This window comes from Doryrhamphus excisus, linkage group LG3 (genome assembly GCF_037039965.1).
Source record: "Doryrhamphus excisus strain RoL-2023G ecotype Guam linkage group LG3, RoL_Dexc_Guam_v1.1, whole genome shotgun sequence".
NCBI classification, from domain to species: Eukaryota; Metazoa; Chordata; class Actinopteri; order Syngnathiformes; family Syngnathidae; genus Doryrhamphus; species Doryrhamphus excisus.
The window spans coordinates 6,443,349-6,462,127 of record NC_136359.1 but is presented as its reverse complement, the minus strand read 5'-3'; the positions used below and the strand labels follow the sequence as shown (position 1 = coordinate 6,462,127).

The 18,779-nt window shown below is 38.8% G+C and overlaps 1 protein-coding gene across 2 annotated transcripts in view; it reads right to left on the bottom strand.

Annotated features, from left to right (window-relative positions):
• The window catches only part of npffr2a (neuropeptide FF receptor 2a), a 51,524-nt gene that overhangs the window by 31,548 nt on the left and 1,197 nt on the right, over positions 1–18,779 (bottom strand). The window contains exons 1-2 of one of the 2 annotated variants that reach the window (XM_058069756.2): positions 14,802–14,984; positions 2,057–2,397 (exon numbers count right to left, since the gene is read on the bottom strand). In XM_058069756.2, the coding sequence (XP_057925739.1) occupies positions 2,057–2,390 (334 nt within the window). In that variant the 5' untranslated portion in view covers positions 2,391–2,397; positions 14,802–14,984. Of the gene's footprint in view, positions 1–2,056; positions 2,398–14,801; positions 14,985–18,779 lie in introns of those variants that run through there. The other variant, XM_078789539.1, reaches the window with a different exon arrangement.

Genomic DNA, 18,779 nt, shown 5'->3' with positions numbered 1-18,779 from the left:
TGGTACAGAAAATATTCAGCCTCTATAAAGATAGCATGAATAGCATACAGTCTGTTTATTATGATGCTTGTACTTGCACGGCATCACACTGAGAGCTTTGCAGTAAACTAAGTGACCAAACCATGACTTCCACCTCTTAGTATGAAGCCGTGCGGTTCTTCATTTGTGAGTTTTTTTGGGGGGGAGGGCGTGATATAAAGTGCCCTTGCAGAGGTGCTCAGCGGGGTGTCTGCACATCATCTCATGCGTTTTAACATTCAGGAAGCACTTTACATCCAATGGTAATCAAATGGCTGACTGCATATTGTTTGACTTTCCTTTGATGCCGTTTGGATTCACGCAGAGCCGAAGGAAGCTCAAAACCAAAGGAGTGAGAGCTCATTAGTCGAAGGCCGAGGAGGAGTAATGGAAGTAAAAACATTCCACAAGATAAACTGCTGCTTTCATGAGACCCTCAAATAGATAATTTTCACTTCACATTTTAGCACATGCACAGTAAGTGTAAAAAGAAGTCAACCAGCAGAAGTGATAATTGACTGTTATTGTGGTCTCAAAGTGCCCGAAAAAGCCACCAAAAATACTCTTATTTACATTCATACATGTTGTTGGTCTTAAGACAATATATTTGTTTTATATGCTAATGTATTATTTATTCTATTGTATTGCATTTTTTAAGTTATAATTATTATTATAATAATTTAACATATTTTAACTAAGGTTATGTCTTTTTTTAATTCAGAAAAAATACATGTTTTAATTTTGAGTTAATTATATTTTTTATTTTAAATACAATTCAATTTCTTTTTTATTAATTGTGATTGTTGTTTTTTAATTTTTAAACTACATTTTTTATTGATGTCATTATTCGGGTGAAATTCAGGTGAAATTCCAAACACTGAAGCATTTAAGGAGGAATTTCTTTCCCCGTTTTTTGTCCCCAAAACAAAAGGTATTTTCTATACATAATAGTTTGTTTATTATGGTGTTTGTACTTGAATTGTGCAGTTTTACATTTACACACGCGCTTTCCATGAAATGGGAATCCATATTCATAGTTATATTAATTATATTTATTTTTTTAGATTTTATTTATTTACCTATATTGTTTTTTAAATCATATTTCAATATTATATATTTTTTATATAGATTAATGTCTTAAAATTAATTAATTAATTTCTAGTCAAGTTCTAAAGATTTTTTTCTCCCCCCAAAAAAGTGTGTTTTTGTTGTTTTTTTTTTTCTGGTCATATAAAAGCGTAAAAACGCACAAAAGTGGATTTTGCAAGTACAACCTTTCCTGTAACCCATAAGAAGAATATCAACTTGTAGGCATGAAGACGATCTGAATCTCAATTGACCGCCAAAACTGAAAGATATACTTTGAGTGGACAGATGCAGATAAAGTCCTTTTGAGGGGCACAGAGCGTGTTGCCCCGAGGCCCCTTGTGTGTTTAGACGCTGGTTGTGATATACCAAAGAGGATAATGTACAGTAATGCTTTATAATGTTCATACAGCGCCACCCTGATGATATTGATGGAGGTCATGCACTGCTTTCATCTTTTCCCGGTAATGACGCTTTCACAAGGCGGCCCGAGATGACTACCACATTAAAGCATTGCGCGCCGCTGTCATCAAGATAAAAAGACTCTGTTTGACTGACGGCACGGCTGAGAGAGGAAAGTGATCTCTCCTCTTGATACTAATGGCATAAATTCGAGACGTGAGTTGAGCGGAGTGATATCGCTTGTTTGCCAAAATGGAGTGGCATTTCTTTCATTTATTTAAGACCATTGTCGTATATGAGTCCGACATCTCTGCTCGCACGGGGTTGGCGCCCACAGGGATGCTGGAAAATGTTGCTGACATTGCTGCATGGCGTCTTAACGGGTTAACTAGTCCAATCTATTTGAGACCGAATCAACAGCGCCCCTGTTGGTTCCAGCCAAACAGCAAACTCCATTTTGCCTATATCGCCTTCGAGACGCCATTACACACGACTTAAGAGCCAAGCTACGAGCCGCTTCAAAGCAAGCGACCTCATATTGAGTATTTACCTGTGATGATGTTGTCAAGAAGCGTGGTGGGCATGCAGAAAATCCCAACCAGGAGGTCGCTCACAGCCAGGTTGAGGATGAACAAGTTGGTGACGGTACGCATGTTTTTACTCCGCAGCACGATGAAGCACACCACGCCGTTGCCCACCATGCACACCAAGAAGATGAGCAGGTAGGACACGATGAAGATGGCCGCCGTGGACGGCTGGTGGAGGTAAAATCCCACGTAGGTGATGTTGTTCCTGGGGAGGAAGTACTCCCAGGAGGTGTTGTAAAATGTCCAGTTGTCGTACGGCGGCGTTGGCGTCGTGTTGGTCCAGAGTTGTTGGTTCATTTTAAACCTGGGAGAAAACAAACCACAGGAAGGGAAAATGAGAGCGGATTAATTACTGAGGAGTCATTTTTTATTTCTAGGGTGCCAAAATTGGCCCGGAGGAAGCACATCCGTCATGTCAATGAGGAAAAAGCTTGAAGAATTTATTTGCGTGTCATTTCAAAGCAATAGAAGGACGTGGTAAGCATGCCAGTATTCCGCTAATAAAAACACTGCTTGGAATGCAGAATGGCGGAACATCAATGCACTCATCGTGATAACAACACCAGCGCAGCCTGACAGGGAGAAGGGGTCACTCTTTAAAGTACACCGCCTGTCAATCACTGCGCTAACTCAAATGAAGTGGAAGAAAAAAGTATATAACATGGATATGATATGTATTTAGAATTTATGGGTGCTCAGGTTCACAATTGGTTCAGAGTCGAGAGTAAGATTATTATGATTGATGTATTGTCTCTGTTATGGGATCATTCTGCAAGCTACAATAAAGGCCTGTTGTTCCTGTTTCAATCAGGTCCGGTGCTTGTGTGTCGCCAATCATGACACTAACATGACCGACACTCTGTGACCACTGTGGAATACTACGTATCATCACGCCTATGAATGCATCTTCTGAATGCTTTCTATTTGTATTTGTACCACTTGAAAATGCTGAATAGGCAAAGAAACGCAACCACACCAAACCTGCTCAAATAGGAACAGATTTGTTCATGAATATTTATTTTAAAAGACATTCAAAGTACAAATCGAGGAGGGGTTAGTGTGTTACACTATTCCTATTCCTATTCCTGTAACCCACTTTTTTATACCAAAATAATAAGTACCATTTATTTCAGCATAAATTGTACATTTTATTTTACTTTCAAGTTTACCTTCATGATCCACACTGAAGTTGATTAAATAAATAATAATAATAAAATAATAAAAAATGTAAATAAAAATAAAAATAAAAATAAAAATAAAAATAAAAATAAAAATAAAAATAAAAATAAAAATAAAAATAAAAATAAAAATAAAAAATAAAAATGAAAAATAAAAATAAAAATAAAAATAAAAATAAAAATAAAAATAAAAATAAAAATAAAAATAATGTGATATCGGTATCAGATTTCCATGAACACTGCTATTTGCTGCCCCCACCCTCTGGAAGTCTTTGCCCCATTCACTCCGTGCTTGCCCTGACCTTCCCAGTTTCAAAAAACAACTAAAAACCCACTTGTTTAAATCTGTTTAACTTTTTATACTTGACTGCTGTGCCCCACTTTTAAGCATGTTTTAGCTGTGTATAAATGAAAGAATGTTGTATTTTAATGTATGTTTTATTCTGTTTACTTGCTTTCATTCAACTCTATTTTTTTTCTTTGAGTATTTTGAAAAGCGCTATATAAATCAAATGTATTATTATTATTACTATTTTAAAAATGCAGTATACAACACAAATGTATTCATTCCACCACAGGATGTGTCATGTCAAACATATTGAGAGTTGAACACAATACCGGTATTGACATTGGAAAGAAATGTTCAAAAAGTATTTTATCCAAAAAAATAATCTGGTATCACTCAACACTTTTACATATTCAGACTATTAGCATCAATGCTATTTATCCATACAACAAGCTAGCTAGCCTGCTAAGAAATGATTTCCCATTGTTCTGCGTATTGGCCGAATATTGGCATAAAAGTGAGATATTGGTATGGTAATATCAATAGCAAATATCGAGCATCTCTAAATATAAATTTCCAGTCTAAAATGTATAAGCTTCCGATGAGGTAAGCAAGGTATTTTCAGCCATTTTTGTTTGAGTGTAATAGGCGCTAACGTCAGCAGCAACAGCAGAAATACATTCCTAGCTATTCCCAGCTAAAATATTCATTCATTCATTTTCTACCGCTGCATCTGACGAGGGGATGCTGGAGCCTATCCTAGCTGTCTTCCGGGCGAGATGCGAAGAGGCGCTAACCACTCTCCACCGTGCAGCCCTAAAATATTTATGTTCAACTAAAACATGTGGTCATTCCAGCCTAATGATTAGAGCTAATTAGGGCAGCATGGCTGCGGCTGGTCGAGTGACAACCAAATTGTCAAAGAAGACGTGACTTCTCTCCTCATCCTGTATGTCGGCCCGGTGTGGCGCGGGCTATACATTCCATTTATATCAAGACGCGTGTATAATTTAGCACAAGGCCAGTGGATTTGAAAGCCTCCGGCTAGCTCTCGGCACCATTACGAGTACTCCCTGTGAAAGATACGGTAAAGTTCAGGAACGCTGACAACATGAGAGGCGAGGCAAGAGCACTCACTGGAGGCGACAAGTTCTGAATGAATGTGACAACAACAAGAAGTCGAAGTAGAAGAACACAGTGCAGCCCTACTGGAGAACACTAATACCGTAATTTCCGGACTATAGAGCGCACCTGATTATAAGCCTCACCCACTACATTTTTAGAGGAAAACCGATTTTGTACATACACAAGCCGCACCTGTATATAAGCCGCATGTGCCCACATTAAAACATGTAAACATATTTACAAAGAAAGACGGTACACAGAGAGTTTTCAAAGTTTTAATAATATAACTTAACAATAATAATAATATAACTTTCTTCACAAACGGTGCCTGTGACACGGCAGTAAAACGGTAGCAACATGGTAACAACACGCCGCGGTCTTTTTACATTGCTCCAGTTCTTCTCGCTGCCGTTTCCAGCGTCTCACCATCGATTCGTTTATGCCAAGTTTACGTGCAGCAGCTCTGTTTCCTTCTTTATCGGACAGCTCGATTGCTTTTAGCTTGAAAGCTGCATCATATGACTTTCTTTTTGCATTTTCCATGATGAGGGTATGTTCATGCTAATTTAATTTATGCACAAGACAAGAAGTTGCAGTCTTCCTCGACGCATATATTCCACCGGTCTTAATCTTACCTTTTCCACTCAAGGCCGTAAAATTACATAAATTGGCCGCATCACTGAATAAGCCTCAGGGTTGAAAGTTTGGGAAAAAAGTAGCGGCTTATAGTCCGGAATTTACGGTAACAATAATAATAATAATAGTAATAATAGTAATAGGGCACGGCGGTCAAGTGGTTAGCACAAAGACCTCACAGGTAGGAGATCTGGGTTCAATCCCACCCTCAGCCATCTCTGTGTGGAGTTTGCATGTTCTCCCCGTGCATGCGTGGGTTTTCTCCGGGTACTCCGGTTTCCTCCCACATTCCAAAAACATGCTAGGTTAATTGGCGACTCCAAATTGTCCATAGGTATGAATGTGAGTGTGAATGGTTGTTTGTCTATATGTGCCCTGTGATTGGCTGGCCACCAGTCCAGGGTGTTCTGTAAGGCGGAGGTCAGGGGGCAGGGCCGAACTTTCAGGTGTAATAACAAAATACACAAATTTGTTCCTAACGACATCAAATGTTGGATACACGCATACCACTTTTGGAAGGAAGGGCTATTATCTTATTTTAAAATAATATACAGTTTGAAATCCCACAGATTTCAGAAGTTTATGTTGCTGTGTTGCACGGCGGACGAGTGGTTAGCATGCACACCTCACAGCTAGAAGACCCGAGTTCAATCCCACCCTCGGCCATCTCTTTGTAAAGTTTGCATGGGTTGCGTGGGTTTTCTCCGGGTACTTCGGTTTCCTCCCACATTCCAAAAACATGCTAGGTTAATTGGTGACTCCAAATTGTCCATAGGTATGAATGTGAGTGTGAATGGTTGTTTGTCTATATGTGCCCTGTGATTGGCTGGCCACCAGTCCAGGGTGTACCCCGCCTCTCTCCCAAAGACAGCAGGGATAGGCTCCAGCACCCCCTTGTGAGGATAGGCGGTAGAAAATGAATGAATGAATGAATGAATGAATAATAGTAATAACACAGTGAGAACCATATGGTAGCCTGGTGGTTAGCGTCTTAGGCTGATTACAGACTATTTGGCTAATTGGTGAATGACTTTGTTTAAGACCCGCTGAAAAACTGCAAGAATTGACATTTTGCATTGTTGTATCTGAAGGAAGTTCTAAGTAGAGCTTGAAAATACAAAAAGAAAAAATGGGAGCGAGACACAAAGGAAAGAATACGAGTCAGCAATTTATTGCAAGCAAGCATTAAAGTGAAATCAGCTGATCAAAGGTTTCAGACCGTAGCACAAAAAAACCCAAACCGCTCTAAAATATTCCCCAAATAAAGAGTCAGTAATGAGGAGCTGATTCATTCTTGTTAATCGCCAGAAAAATAATACCCGTGTTTCCACCAGGCTTATGGGAATGTTGCTCTGGAGTTAATGTCCATTTTTGTTCTCCTTTGGATTTAGATGAGGAGAACACGCAGTATGGTCCAAAAGGATAGTCGCCAAGTCATTGAGTAACGCCACAGCCGACACAAAAATAACCAAAAGGTCAAACCCGCACCACGCTTGCTCATGTTTACATGTGTGTGCGTAATAATGATGTGTGGCATCACCAAAAATGGTGACAAAGACCTCTGTGGAAGAAGAAGCTAACATTGTAAAAATACTTCCTCTCATACGCTACAACTAAAACGGGCAAATAAAGCGGCGAGCGTTCACATATTGAATTATTGAGCATTTATCGCCGCTGTGCTTGCGTGATTAGCGCCCATAAAGCGCCACATTACGGGCCATTTTCTCTGAGGTTAAGATGTGTTTGCCACTTTCTCCGCAACTACGAGCAGGAGACTTGGAATGCATTAAACATGATTGTGATTGGTTGGTTCAGAGAACTGAATAAGTTAGGTTGGATGCGCTTTAATGTGCATCCAAGTCAGTTGTCTTTATGGTTTATTAATAGAAAGGCAGATGGTACACTGCACACTGCATATAGGCTGTGATGGAGACAAACGCTGGTCGGTGTTTCCCTAACTTATATCCGAAAAACATGTGCAGAGGACTCTCGGTTTTTTTTGGTTAACGTCAAAAACGTACGCCAGAATTTTGCCTCCATTTGTGTGCATTTTCCAGCTAGCGCACGTCTTGTCATGTTATTAATACATTGTGCTCTTAATATGTTTTTATTCCTTATTAGCATGCTATTAGCTAGCTAGCAACATGGAAACTGGAAGTCAGGTCACCCGTCTATGACATAATCCGTGGTCGACTCTCAAAAGTGTGAACACAAAACAGGTTTTTAGAGTTTGCATAAAATAATTCTAAATGCATATTAAATGACAAACAAAGGGGAGGAATGAACATTTAGGGTTCATTTGATGTCTCATTTGATTTGATATTGCCAAAGATGCGACGTGGCCGCAAGATCAACCACCACCACTTCCTGTCACTGAGGTGATTTCAAGAAATAACTCATGGTAAAACAAGAAGGTGGTGTTGGTGATGGTGTCTTTGGGGACATAAAAGTAACTTTATTCCTGTCATTCAGCATTTGTATGTATTTCTAGCCATTTCAAACTACAATTGTAAAACTATTAAAACGTCTTTTGTGTTAACATTTTGGGCTTTCGGCTTTTGTGAAAAATCATTCAGTTAGCGTCTGTTTAGGTTTAGGATCTTCTGGAACAAATGAATGATGCTAACCAAGGTTCTACGGATTTTTTCTCCATTGGCTGGTGGTGATGGGAATTTCAGATTTTTATTTTTGCCAGTGTTCATATGTATGGAAGCCCGCTTCTGCCACTAGAAAAAATATATCCCAATGGTAAGTCAAAATAATGAGATAGAAAGTCAAAATTCTGAGATAGAAAGTTGAAATCATGAGATAAAAAGTCGAAATTATGAGATAAAAAGTCAAAATTACGAGATAAAAAGTCAAAATAACAACATAAAAAGTCAAAATTATGAGATAAAAAGTCAAAATTCTGAGATCAAGTTGAAATTTTGGGATAAAAAGTTTAAATGAGATAAAAAGTCAAAATTACAATATAAGAAAGTCAAAATTTTGAGATAAAGTCGAAATAACGAGAAAGAAAAGTCAATATTTTGAGATAAGAAAGTTGAAATTTTGAGATAGAAAATCCTAATAATGAGATTCATTCATTCATTTTCTACGAGATAAAAAGTCAAAATAACAACATAAAAAGTCAAAATTATGAGATAAAAAGTCAAAATAACTTGATAAAAAGTTAAAATTCTGAGATAGAAAGTCAGAATTCTGAGATAGAAAGTCGAAATTATGAGATAAAAAGTTGAAATAACGAGATAAAAAGTCAAAATTACAAGATAAAAAGTGGAAATAACGAGATAAAAAGTCAAAATTGTGAGAAAGAAAGTCAAAATTATGAGATAAAAAGTCAAAATTCTGACATAGAAAGTCAAGATTTTGAGATAGAAAGTCGAAATTATGAGAGAAAAGGTTGAAATAACAAGATAAAATGTCAAAATAACGAGATAAAAAGTCAAAATAATGAGATAAAAAGTCAAAATTACGAGATAAAAAGTCAAAATAACAACATAAAAAGTCAAAATTATGAGATAAAAAGTCAAAATAACTTGATAAAAAGTTAAAATTCTGAGATAGAAAGTCAGAATTCTGAGATAGAAAGTCGAAATTATGAGATAAAAAGTTGAAATAACGAGATAAAAAGTCAAAATTACAAGATAAAAAGTGGAAATAACGACATAAAAAGTTAAAATTATGAGATACAAAGTCCAAATAATGGGATAAAAAGTCAAAATTCTGAGCTAGAAAGTCAAAATTCTGAGATAGAAAGTTGAAATTATGAGATGAAAAGTCAAAATTATGAGATAAAAAGTCGAAATTATGAGATAAAAAGTCAAAATAACGAGATAAAAAGTCAAAATAACGAGATAGAAAGTCAAAATTCTGAGAAAGAAAGTCGAAATTATGAGATATAAAGTCGAAATTCTGACATAGAAAGTCAAAATTCTGAGATAGAAAGTCGAAATTATGAGAGAAAAGGTTGAAATAACGAGATAAAAAGCCAAAATAACGAGATAAAAAGTCAAAATTACAAAATAAAAAGTCGAAATAACAACATAAAAAGTCAAAATTATGAGATAAAAAGTCAAAATTCTGAGATCAAGTTGAAATTTTGGGATAAAAAGTTTAAATGAGATAAAAAGTCAAAATTACAATATAAGAAAGTCAAAATTTTGAGATAAAGTCGAAATAACGAGAAAGAAAAGTCAATATTTTGAGATAAGAAAGTCGAAATTTTGAGATAGAAAATCCTAATAATGAGATTCATTCATTCATTTTCTACCGCTTGGGTCGCGGGGGTGCTGGAGCCTATCCCAGCTGTCTTTGGGCGAGAGGCGGGACTGGTCGCCAGGACACATATAGACAAACAACCGTTCACGCTCACATTCATACCTATGGACAATTTGGAGTGGCCAATTAACCTAGCATGTTTTTGGAATGTGGGAGGAAACCGGAGTACCCGGAGAAAACCCACGCATGCACGGGGAGAACATGCAAACTCCACGCAGAGATGGCCGAGGGTGGAATTGAACCCTGGTCTCCTAGCTGTGAGGTCTGCGCACTAACCACTCGACCGCCATGCTGCCTAATAATGAGATAAAAAGTGTAAATAATGAGATAGCTTTGTCGAAGAGTCACAGCAGCAGCTCTTCTTTCCTGTTCAGACATGGATCGTGAGTTCTCTAACTGCCTCTCAGTCAGTGTATGCTTTCAGTTCCGCCCTATTTTTGTTTTTGGTTCCTACTGAGGTGCATACAAGTTAATAAGGCGGAACAAAATATCTGTAAAATCTTCGTTTGTACATGTGCACGTTTAGTTGTCACACCAATAGAAAATAAGCTCAGTTGTTTCTCACTATTTAGAGCTCAAAGACTAATAGGTGCCAAAGGTTGAAGATCATCTCTATAATTCCCTCCTAAGGCATGTGTGCAGCCATTAAGGTACAGTATATGTGTTTTGTATTGTTTTCGTTTCAGTCTTAGTGTCTTCGTTTAGTTATTAGTCTTAGTTGTTGTATATTTGTATTATATGACCTGTAATTTATTGTATTTTGTATCTGTTTGAAACCCTTTTAGTTCTCACGTTGGTTTTGTAATAAATCCATCAGTAAAATACAAGAACTAGTTGCTGTCTGATCGTTGCACATTGAGGGGTACATTAAGTGTGGCTTTACAATTGATGAAATATTTCATTTGCTGGTCAATTCACATGGAATTGTACCAAGCAAATGCACATTGGAAAGAATTTGGAGCCATGGAAATAATAAAAGCGATGTGGCTGTTCACAACTGTCCAGCCATTTTGCCAAGTGACGAAGAAAAAAAGACGGCACCTGCGGCACATGCACAGTTGGTATCTCATCATTTCGACTTTCTTAGCTCAAAATTTTGACTTTTTATCTTGTAATTTTTATTTACCTTTGGGATATATACTTTTTTTCAGTGGCGGAAACGGGCTTGTGTGTGTCTGTGTTCAAAATAACCTGAAAAGTTTGGAATGCATTTGGATAAAATTTTCAGAAATTTTTGGCAATGAGATACGAAAAAACTGATTGAATTGATCCAAATCATTTTTTAAAGGATTCTTTAACATTGCAAGACGGGACCATTTTCGACATTTGTGCATATAACTCAACAAAAAAAAGTTGTCAGAGCACTTGGGGGAAAATACGGGCAAGTTCTACAAAACATCAAAGTCTGATCCAAAAAATTTAAGATTATTACCGTATTTTCCGGATTATAAATCACACTTTTTTTCATAGGTTGGCTGTTCCTGCGACTTATACTCCAGAGCGACTTATAAATGAAAAAAGTGTTTATGTTCCATAAACACTGGACACCTTTTCTGTTCATGTTTATTTTTGGTGTAGCTGAATAAGCATTGTGTTAGCATATCTTACACCTATTCAGCCTGTTCTCTATTCTTTTATTGTTAGAACTTGCCTTCCAAGAGGACGTAATGTCTGTTTTTATCAAGTAGTTTGGAAAATAAATTACCCGCAAAAAATGCCAATTATACTCCAGTACGACTTATGGATGTTTTTTTCTACCTAATGATGCATTTTTGGCCTTGTGTGACTTATACTCCGGAGCGACTTATAGTCTAGAAAATACATGCAGTGTCAATGTTTAAATGTACTACTGGCTATTTCTAGTTTTCTCACATTATTAACTGAAAACCGGAATGAAAAGCAGGTTTGCCCGCCTCTTTTCCAAGAGGACGTAATGCCTGTTTTGGTCAAGTAGTTTGGAAAATAAATTACCCGCAAAAAATGCCACTTAAACTCTAGTGCGACTTATGTTATGCTTATGTTATGCTTATGTTATGCTTATGTTATTCTTATGTTATGCTTATGTTATGATTATGTTATGCTTATGTTATGCTTATGTTATGCTTATGTTATGCTTATGTTACGCTTATGTTAGGCTAATGTTGCGCTTATGTTACGTTATGTTAATTATGCATTTTTGGCCTTGTGCGACTTATACTCCGGAGCGACTTATAGTCCAGAAAATACGTTATTTTGGTGTGAATCACAATGTGGGGCACAACTATGATGCTTGGTGGAAGTCTGTGCTTCTCCGAGTGTTTATTGATGTTACTCTCTGATAGCTTTGATAGTCAGTCTAATTGCTTTGGAGGCATTTACAATTTACACACATATACAATAACAAACTTTCATAGAATAGCTGCATTTATTAGATGCATCTTTCCTTTAAATGTAGTGGGTGTGGCTTATGTACATACCGATATGCGATTTCTAATGTACCTTTTCACAATGATCAAAGATCATTTGTAGACGTTACCGTGCATACCGTACGTAGTATGTACGTATACGTATGTTTAGGACACTTTGCGGTGTTTTCCGAGTGAAGGATGCTAGCTGGCTGCCAGACGAGATGATACAACCCACACCAACCCGCACTTCTGGTGGCTTCAAGAAGAATTCTGCACTCAATGACAATCCCGTTATGCTACAGCAGGCGTGCACGTGATGTCCCGGAGGAGCATTGACATGCTTTCCGTAGGCAACCATAGCGCATGACTTCACACGGTTGATTCCGCACATACTGTATATCGTTCACAGCCACTTCTCAATCACTGTCCGGGCAGGAATTCATGGATTTTCCCGGTCGACAAGAGGCGCCCGCGGCTGCGGCATCGTTTCTGCTCATTCCGTACCACTTTGGTGTTGAGGGCGGGCAGGCACTCGTGATGACCAACCACTATCATTAACCACGGCCATCATTCGCCTTCAGTTGTGTTCACACCAGCAGCTCCACATTACACCCACCACTTAATAGAAGACAGCTTAGTGTAAAAAATAACAAAAAGGGGGCTTGAGCATACATCTTAAAATGGCCCCCAGAGCCTTGTCAGCTGCAGTTATCATATGCTAACCACACAGGATGTGAAAATGGGAGTCATGCGTTGGTGTATATTATATAGGATGGCATCATTATGTTGGACGGATTTACAGTGTGTATACGTCTTGGGGACACACACTACACACACATAAAACGCTTGAGTGCAGATCACCTTCCATTCCATGATCTCACCACAATAACTAATTAGTAATGTAACAGTTAAAAATGCACTTTATTATTTATTTTCTAAATGTGTGGATTTATTATTATTTAGTAATTGAGTGAATTTTATCAAAATGACTTATTAATTTTCTTATCATGTTTACTCCATTTTCATCGCTTTCCTTGTATATGCGTGATTTTATTCTTTCACTTCTGCTCCTCCCGGGCTTCCGTAGTTGCCCCCCAGCTCTGGTAGCACTCCCTCTCTTTGCCACACCACTGGTTGGCATCGATGAGGGTAAGTTCAGTTAAAGAGCTGCAGACAAAATGTGTTGTTTAGTTTAAGATTTGGCCATCTGTTTTGTGTATATTACTTTTATGTCGATATGTTTGTCATTTCAAGTGGTTTTATGTTCTTTTGACCGTTGGTTTTAGTTAAAAGGGCCTCTTTTCATTTACACGTCTGGCGGGATTTGCGTTACATTGGGTAATTTATGTTCCGTCTGTGTAGGGTGCAGAAGTGGAGAGGAAAGAAGCTTTATTTTCATTCTTTTGTCCTTCAGGTATGTGTTTTCCATTTTTGTAATCATAATACTTTTTGTATGTCGCATGTCATTAATCATTCCGTTCTCTTCTCTCCCCCGCTGCGTTACTTATGTTGGCCACTAGTCGGCATACACACTCTCTCTATTTAAAAATCAAAAAGCATAAAGTTAGAACCCCCCCATACGCTGATATGTATCATAAAGGCACGTATAACGTACATAAATACTACATTTATAATAGGAGGTCTAATAGGCTGTAAAAGTGATATTTTGATGTTTTGTTCACAAAGAAAATCCTTCAAGCTGTTTGCACAAATGCTAAGCAGGGTTCGGTTCTGCATGCTTGTACCCAAAAATGATCCAAACCGTTATAATGATGTAGGATTAAACCCCTAATAATCAAGGTATGCATTATGAAAGTGTTGGCAGACCCCCTTTCTGTATCAATTGACGATGCAGTGTTCCCTTCTTGTCACACAAATCCCCCGACAATCAAAGCAAAGCCACAAGCAGGACCAAATCCTTCACTTGTCATTTTAGTGGTTTTTTCCACCAAAGCCCACCCTGTGTTTGCACTCCCACAAAAAGGAAGTCGGAAGAAGCAGAAGCTGAGAAGCTGGTCTATGGTCATGCCAGGGGCCGTGTTTATGAGCAAGAGGGGAAGTGGGGCCCTGACCAGCACACAGCTGCAGATATCTGCTGGAAAAGAAGGCGTCATAAAGACGGCTTTTAAAATAAGATATGGGAGAGATTGTGTAGAAGAAAAAAATCATTTAATCCAACGCTGTCTGCATGTGTCAGCTATTACTGACGGTTTGTTCACTTCTTGTGTTAAAATGCTGCCATTTTTAAGAGGGGGAGAAATGACAAAATACATATATATATATATATATATATATACATATATATATATATATATATATATAACTAAATACAGAAAGCAGACGGAAAGATGACATACAACAAGAAGCACTCTTTTGGATTTCGGTGCCCTTCCAGCCTCAATGGAGGAGATGGTTACTCCACGCCGCGGCATGCATTTGTCATGATTTCCCAACACCTGAACTTTAACCAACAAATGGCAAAGAGCCCAGGCTGCTAATTGCACATCATGTTAAACACAGTCCCCTTCAGTGTGGGACACGTCGGGGACAAGAGGAGCGGCACCATGTTGCCGGCTTTGATTTAAAAAAAGAGAGAGAGCAAGAGAGAGCAGAGAAGTGAACTTCTAACCCACACACAAAGACCGCCCTGTGCACAAATGGGTGCATGAGAGTGGACATGCTGTGCAAGATGTGCGCTACAGAGGCACGCACCCAATGATGATGATGATGATGATGGCCAGACTCACACACACAATGCAAGCATTATCACAATGAATTTCGCTTCCATGACTTCCAAATGCATGCAAGAACGTACCTTTTGGGACTTTTAAAGCTTCACTGTAGAACATTTGCATGCTGTGGGGAGAAGAAAAAACCACCCAACGGTCTCTGCATGCAAGAAGAAGAAGAAGAAGGGATGCTGAAAAAAAGAAGCAAGTCCGTCTTGGTGCGCCTCCTTGCACGGAGCGCACGTCATCCCAGGTTGAAGATGCGCCCAGCCAGCTCCGAGCGCAAGTGGAGGGCTGAGCACAGCGAGCTCCCCCTTTTTGAAGGGCCGTGACGTAGAATGGAGGGGGTGGGCTAAGCAGGCTAATGTGGTCAATGGGGGTAGGGGTGGGCGGGATGCTCTCATCTCCAGCAGCTGCTGGCACGCCGCCGGATCGTGCGCGCTCACATGAATGAAATGATGATGAAGCTGGTCTGTGCAGCAAGGCCATGCACGCATGCGTCTGTACTGTAAAATAACACAGGAATGCATTGAAGTCACCCTGAAAGCATGGGAGTCCAAACTTCAGAAATATGGATGACCTGGACTGGATAAGCGGAGGAAAATGGATGGATGGCTGAGTTTTACATTTTTGCTGTTTTTTTAATTTTTCTTGTTCAATTATATTTTTAGGAAAAAAACATCTGGCCCGCTGTGATTGACTGGCCACCAGTCCAGGGTGTACCCCGCCTCTCGCTCGAAGACAGCTGGGATAGGCTCCAGCACCCCCGTGACCCTTGTGAGGATAAGCGTAGAAAATGAATGAATGAACATCCGGGCCGCAAATGGCCCACTTTGGAGACCCCCCTTCCTGTACGCCGTAAGTGATGCTCCAGCATTTAATGTGATCAAATGGGGCGGGGTGGATTGAGTGATTATACACGTGCACAGAGCTCATTTACTCTGTGTGTAAATGATGTCAGCTATATTTAAACGTGTCCACGTTACATAAAACAACAAGCGGGATGACCAGAAAGAAACGTCAGCCATCGTGCGTCGAATGCTGTCATCTATCACTGATTGATTAGCTGCAAATGGATAGAGACTGGGGCAAGAAGTGGGGGACACAAACTCACAGAGAAATAGGGGGGCTGTAACATGGTTGTCATTTATGAATTATGAACTATGACCTATGAAATGTGACTTTGACCAAGGTCACCTCATGTTTTCCAGATGTCAGTCAAGTGGTCAAGATTTTTACATTATGGCCTTATTAAATATGGCTCTATGATGGATGTCATGTGACCGTCGGGATCATAAATCGGGACTCATAAATTACATTTCGACAAAGCTTCTGCCTCTCTCAGGCTGTTTTTGTCTTTGAATATAAAAAAGGTATTCGCGTATCTACAAAAAAATTCCCTTTGTTTTCAGTATTAGAAAAATGTTATGTTGTTTTTGTGTTTGTTGTTCCCTCGTAATACCAGTAGTTGTTCCATTGTGGTGTTAAGCGCAGTGCAAATACAGCCATCCTTCGTTTATCACCATTAACTTGTTCCAGTCTCGACCTTGGTAAGTGAATCTCTGCAAAGTAAGACTCAATACAAATAAATTGAATATTTTTGTTATTAGAGCATAAAAACCTGTTTATGACTTTCTAAATGCAGGTTTTAACGGATGTCTAATAATTATCGGTACCGATATCATCATAAAAATGTGATATGTTGATATAACCCTGTGTTTGTTCGACCATAGGAGATACAGGAGATGTCATGTGCCGATATCAGACATCCCTTCTTTATTAGCATTATTAACATTTATTAACATTGTTAGAGCCCCGTAGACATGAAATAACACCCCTATAGTCACTTTTACATTCCTGTGATTCTCATCACATTGCTTAGGCTGCGGGGACAAAACTAACAAGCAAGCTAACGAGCTAATTAGTTAGCCTCCGCTGGGTCAGTCACTGTCATCTAACGTTCATGTCTCATATCAATACTGATGCATAGTGACCACAATATGTAACACAACATATAACTATATATTTGGAGTGCCAAAATAATAATACAAAAATAATTAAAAATAATAATAAATACAGGAAAAAAATATTTAAAAATATTAAATATATAAAAAATATATTTAAATAATAAATAATAGTCAACCATAACACAGCCACCATTCAATCGTTAAAAAAACATGACATAGTGGTATCGAGGGACGACTGCAGTATATTCTATGCTGCAACTCATCATTTTCAAAGTAAATCCAAGGTTCCTGGCGAATCGGACTAAAAAGGGAATATTCTGCCTGATGGATGGGCTGCACAGCCTCACTGTGCGTGGGGGTGTTGAGGGGATCGAAGCCAACAGACGTTTTTGACCGAGTGACATGCCAGTGAACTGCTGAAACAGAGTTTTCTCGCTGCGAGCTGACCGTGACAACAGAGGATTTAAGGAAAAGAAAAAACTTCTCCTGTGATGGTTGGCGGTGAAGAAGAAGAAGAACTTCAAGGGGTGACAGAAAGCGTGTGAATTTTTGATGCGGGAGGAAGGTTTCGCTCTTTTCCAGGATTCTTTGGTGTCGGAGCGCCTTTGAGAAGCCAGAGGAAAAGTATGATGACTTCTTCTGACGAAGATCCAGTCGTTGCTCCAGGATCTCACCAAAATTAGAACAACCCTTATATTTTGGCAATGGAAAAAAACACTTTGGAGTACAGTAAAGTCTCGTTATATCGATATCGGTTATAACGAATTACTACTTATTACGATACTATTTTCATTTCCCGGCAAATTTCTAGTCTTTCTGATATAATTAGTTCCGTTAGTACGATACCCGGTTATTATGATAATCCGGTTACTACGATGCCCTTTTCATCTCCCGCCAGCCAATTTGGTCTGCTTATATCGATACAAAAGCAGCTTAAATCAATCTTTGCTTAAGGATTTCAATACCAAAAAAGAACACGGCGAACGGCTGCTTCCAGTCAACTTTATTTTTCACACTTCCACAGCACAGAAGAACCAACTGACATAGCATACACACCTATTCCAACGAAGACACAAGCGTACAAATACATGTATTTAATTGTGTTGTATTCAGATATCTTTTTAACGTTCGTGGTTTCTCTCCACAAACCACAAACGCAGTTGGTTCTTCTGTTGCAGGCATGTGTTTGGCCAGCTATGTGGGGCGGGTTGAGCATGACCTGTGAACCAGGAAGTGCGGGAATCGGCGTGTGTGCTGTGCTCTGGTGGTGGAAGTGTGAATATATATATATATATGAAAAATAAAGTTGACTGGAAGCAGCCGTTCGCCGTGTTCTTTTTTGGTATTGAAATCCTTAAGCAAAGATTGATTTAAGCTGCTCGACATTGTTCTATACTATAGAACAATGTCGAGTGCATTATTGCCCACTTTTAATGCAGTTCGGCACAGGATCGGATATATGGATAGTCCGGTTATATCGGTATTTTTTCCGACTCCCGAGAATATCGATATAACGAGACTTTACTGTAGTAGTATATGATATATACTGTATTTTCTGGACCGTATAGGTCGCACAAGGCCAAAAATGCATCATTAGGTAGAAAAAAAACATCCGTATTTGGGCTCCAAGAGTCGGCGAATCGGGGTCTTCAACATCTGACACGGCTGCTCATCTTGTCCGATTCAGGTTATTTGCTGAGTATTCCGACCATCCCGCACATACGAGTGAGTGTTTTTGGTTAGTTTGACTGGTGATCACGCTATGGACCTTGACAACTCACCATACACGGTCAATGGCGTATTACCGTATTTTCTGGACTATAAGTCGATCCGGAGTATAAGTCGCACAAGCCAAAAATGCATCATTAGGTAGAAAAAAACATCCATAAGTCGTACTGGAGTATAAGTGGCATTTTGTGTGGGTAATTTATTTTCCAAACTACTTGACCAAAACAGACATTACGTCCTCTTGGAAGGCAAGTTCTAACAATAAAAGAATAGAGAACAGGCTGAATAGGTGTAAGATATGCTAACACAATGCTTATTCAGCTACACCAAAAATAAACATGAACAGAAAAGGTGTCCAGTGTTTATGGA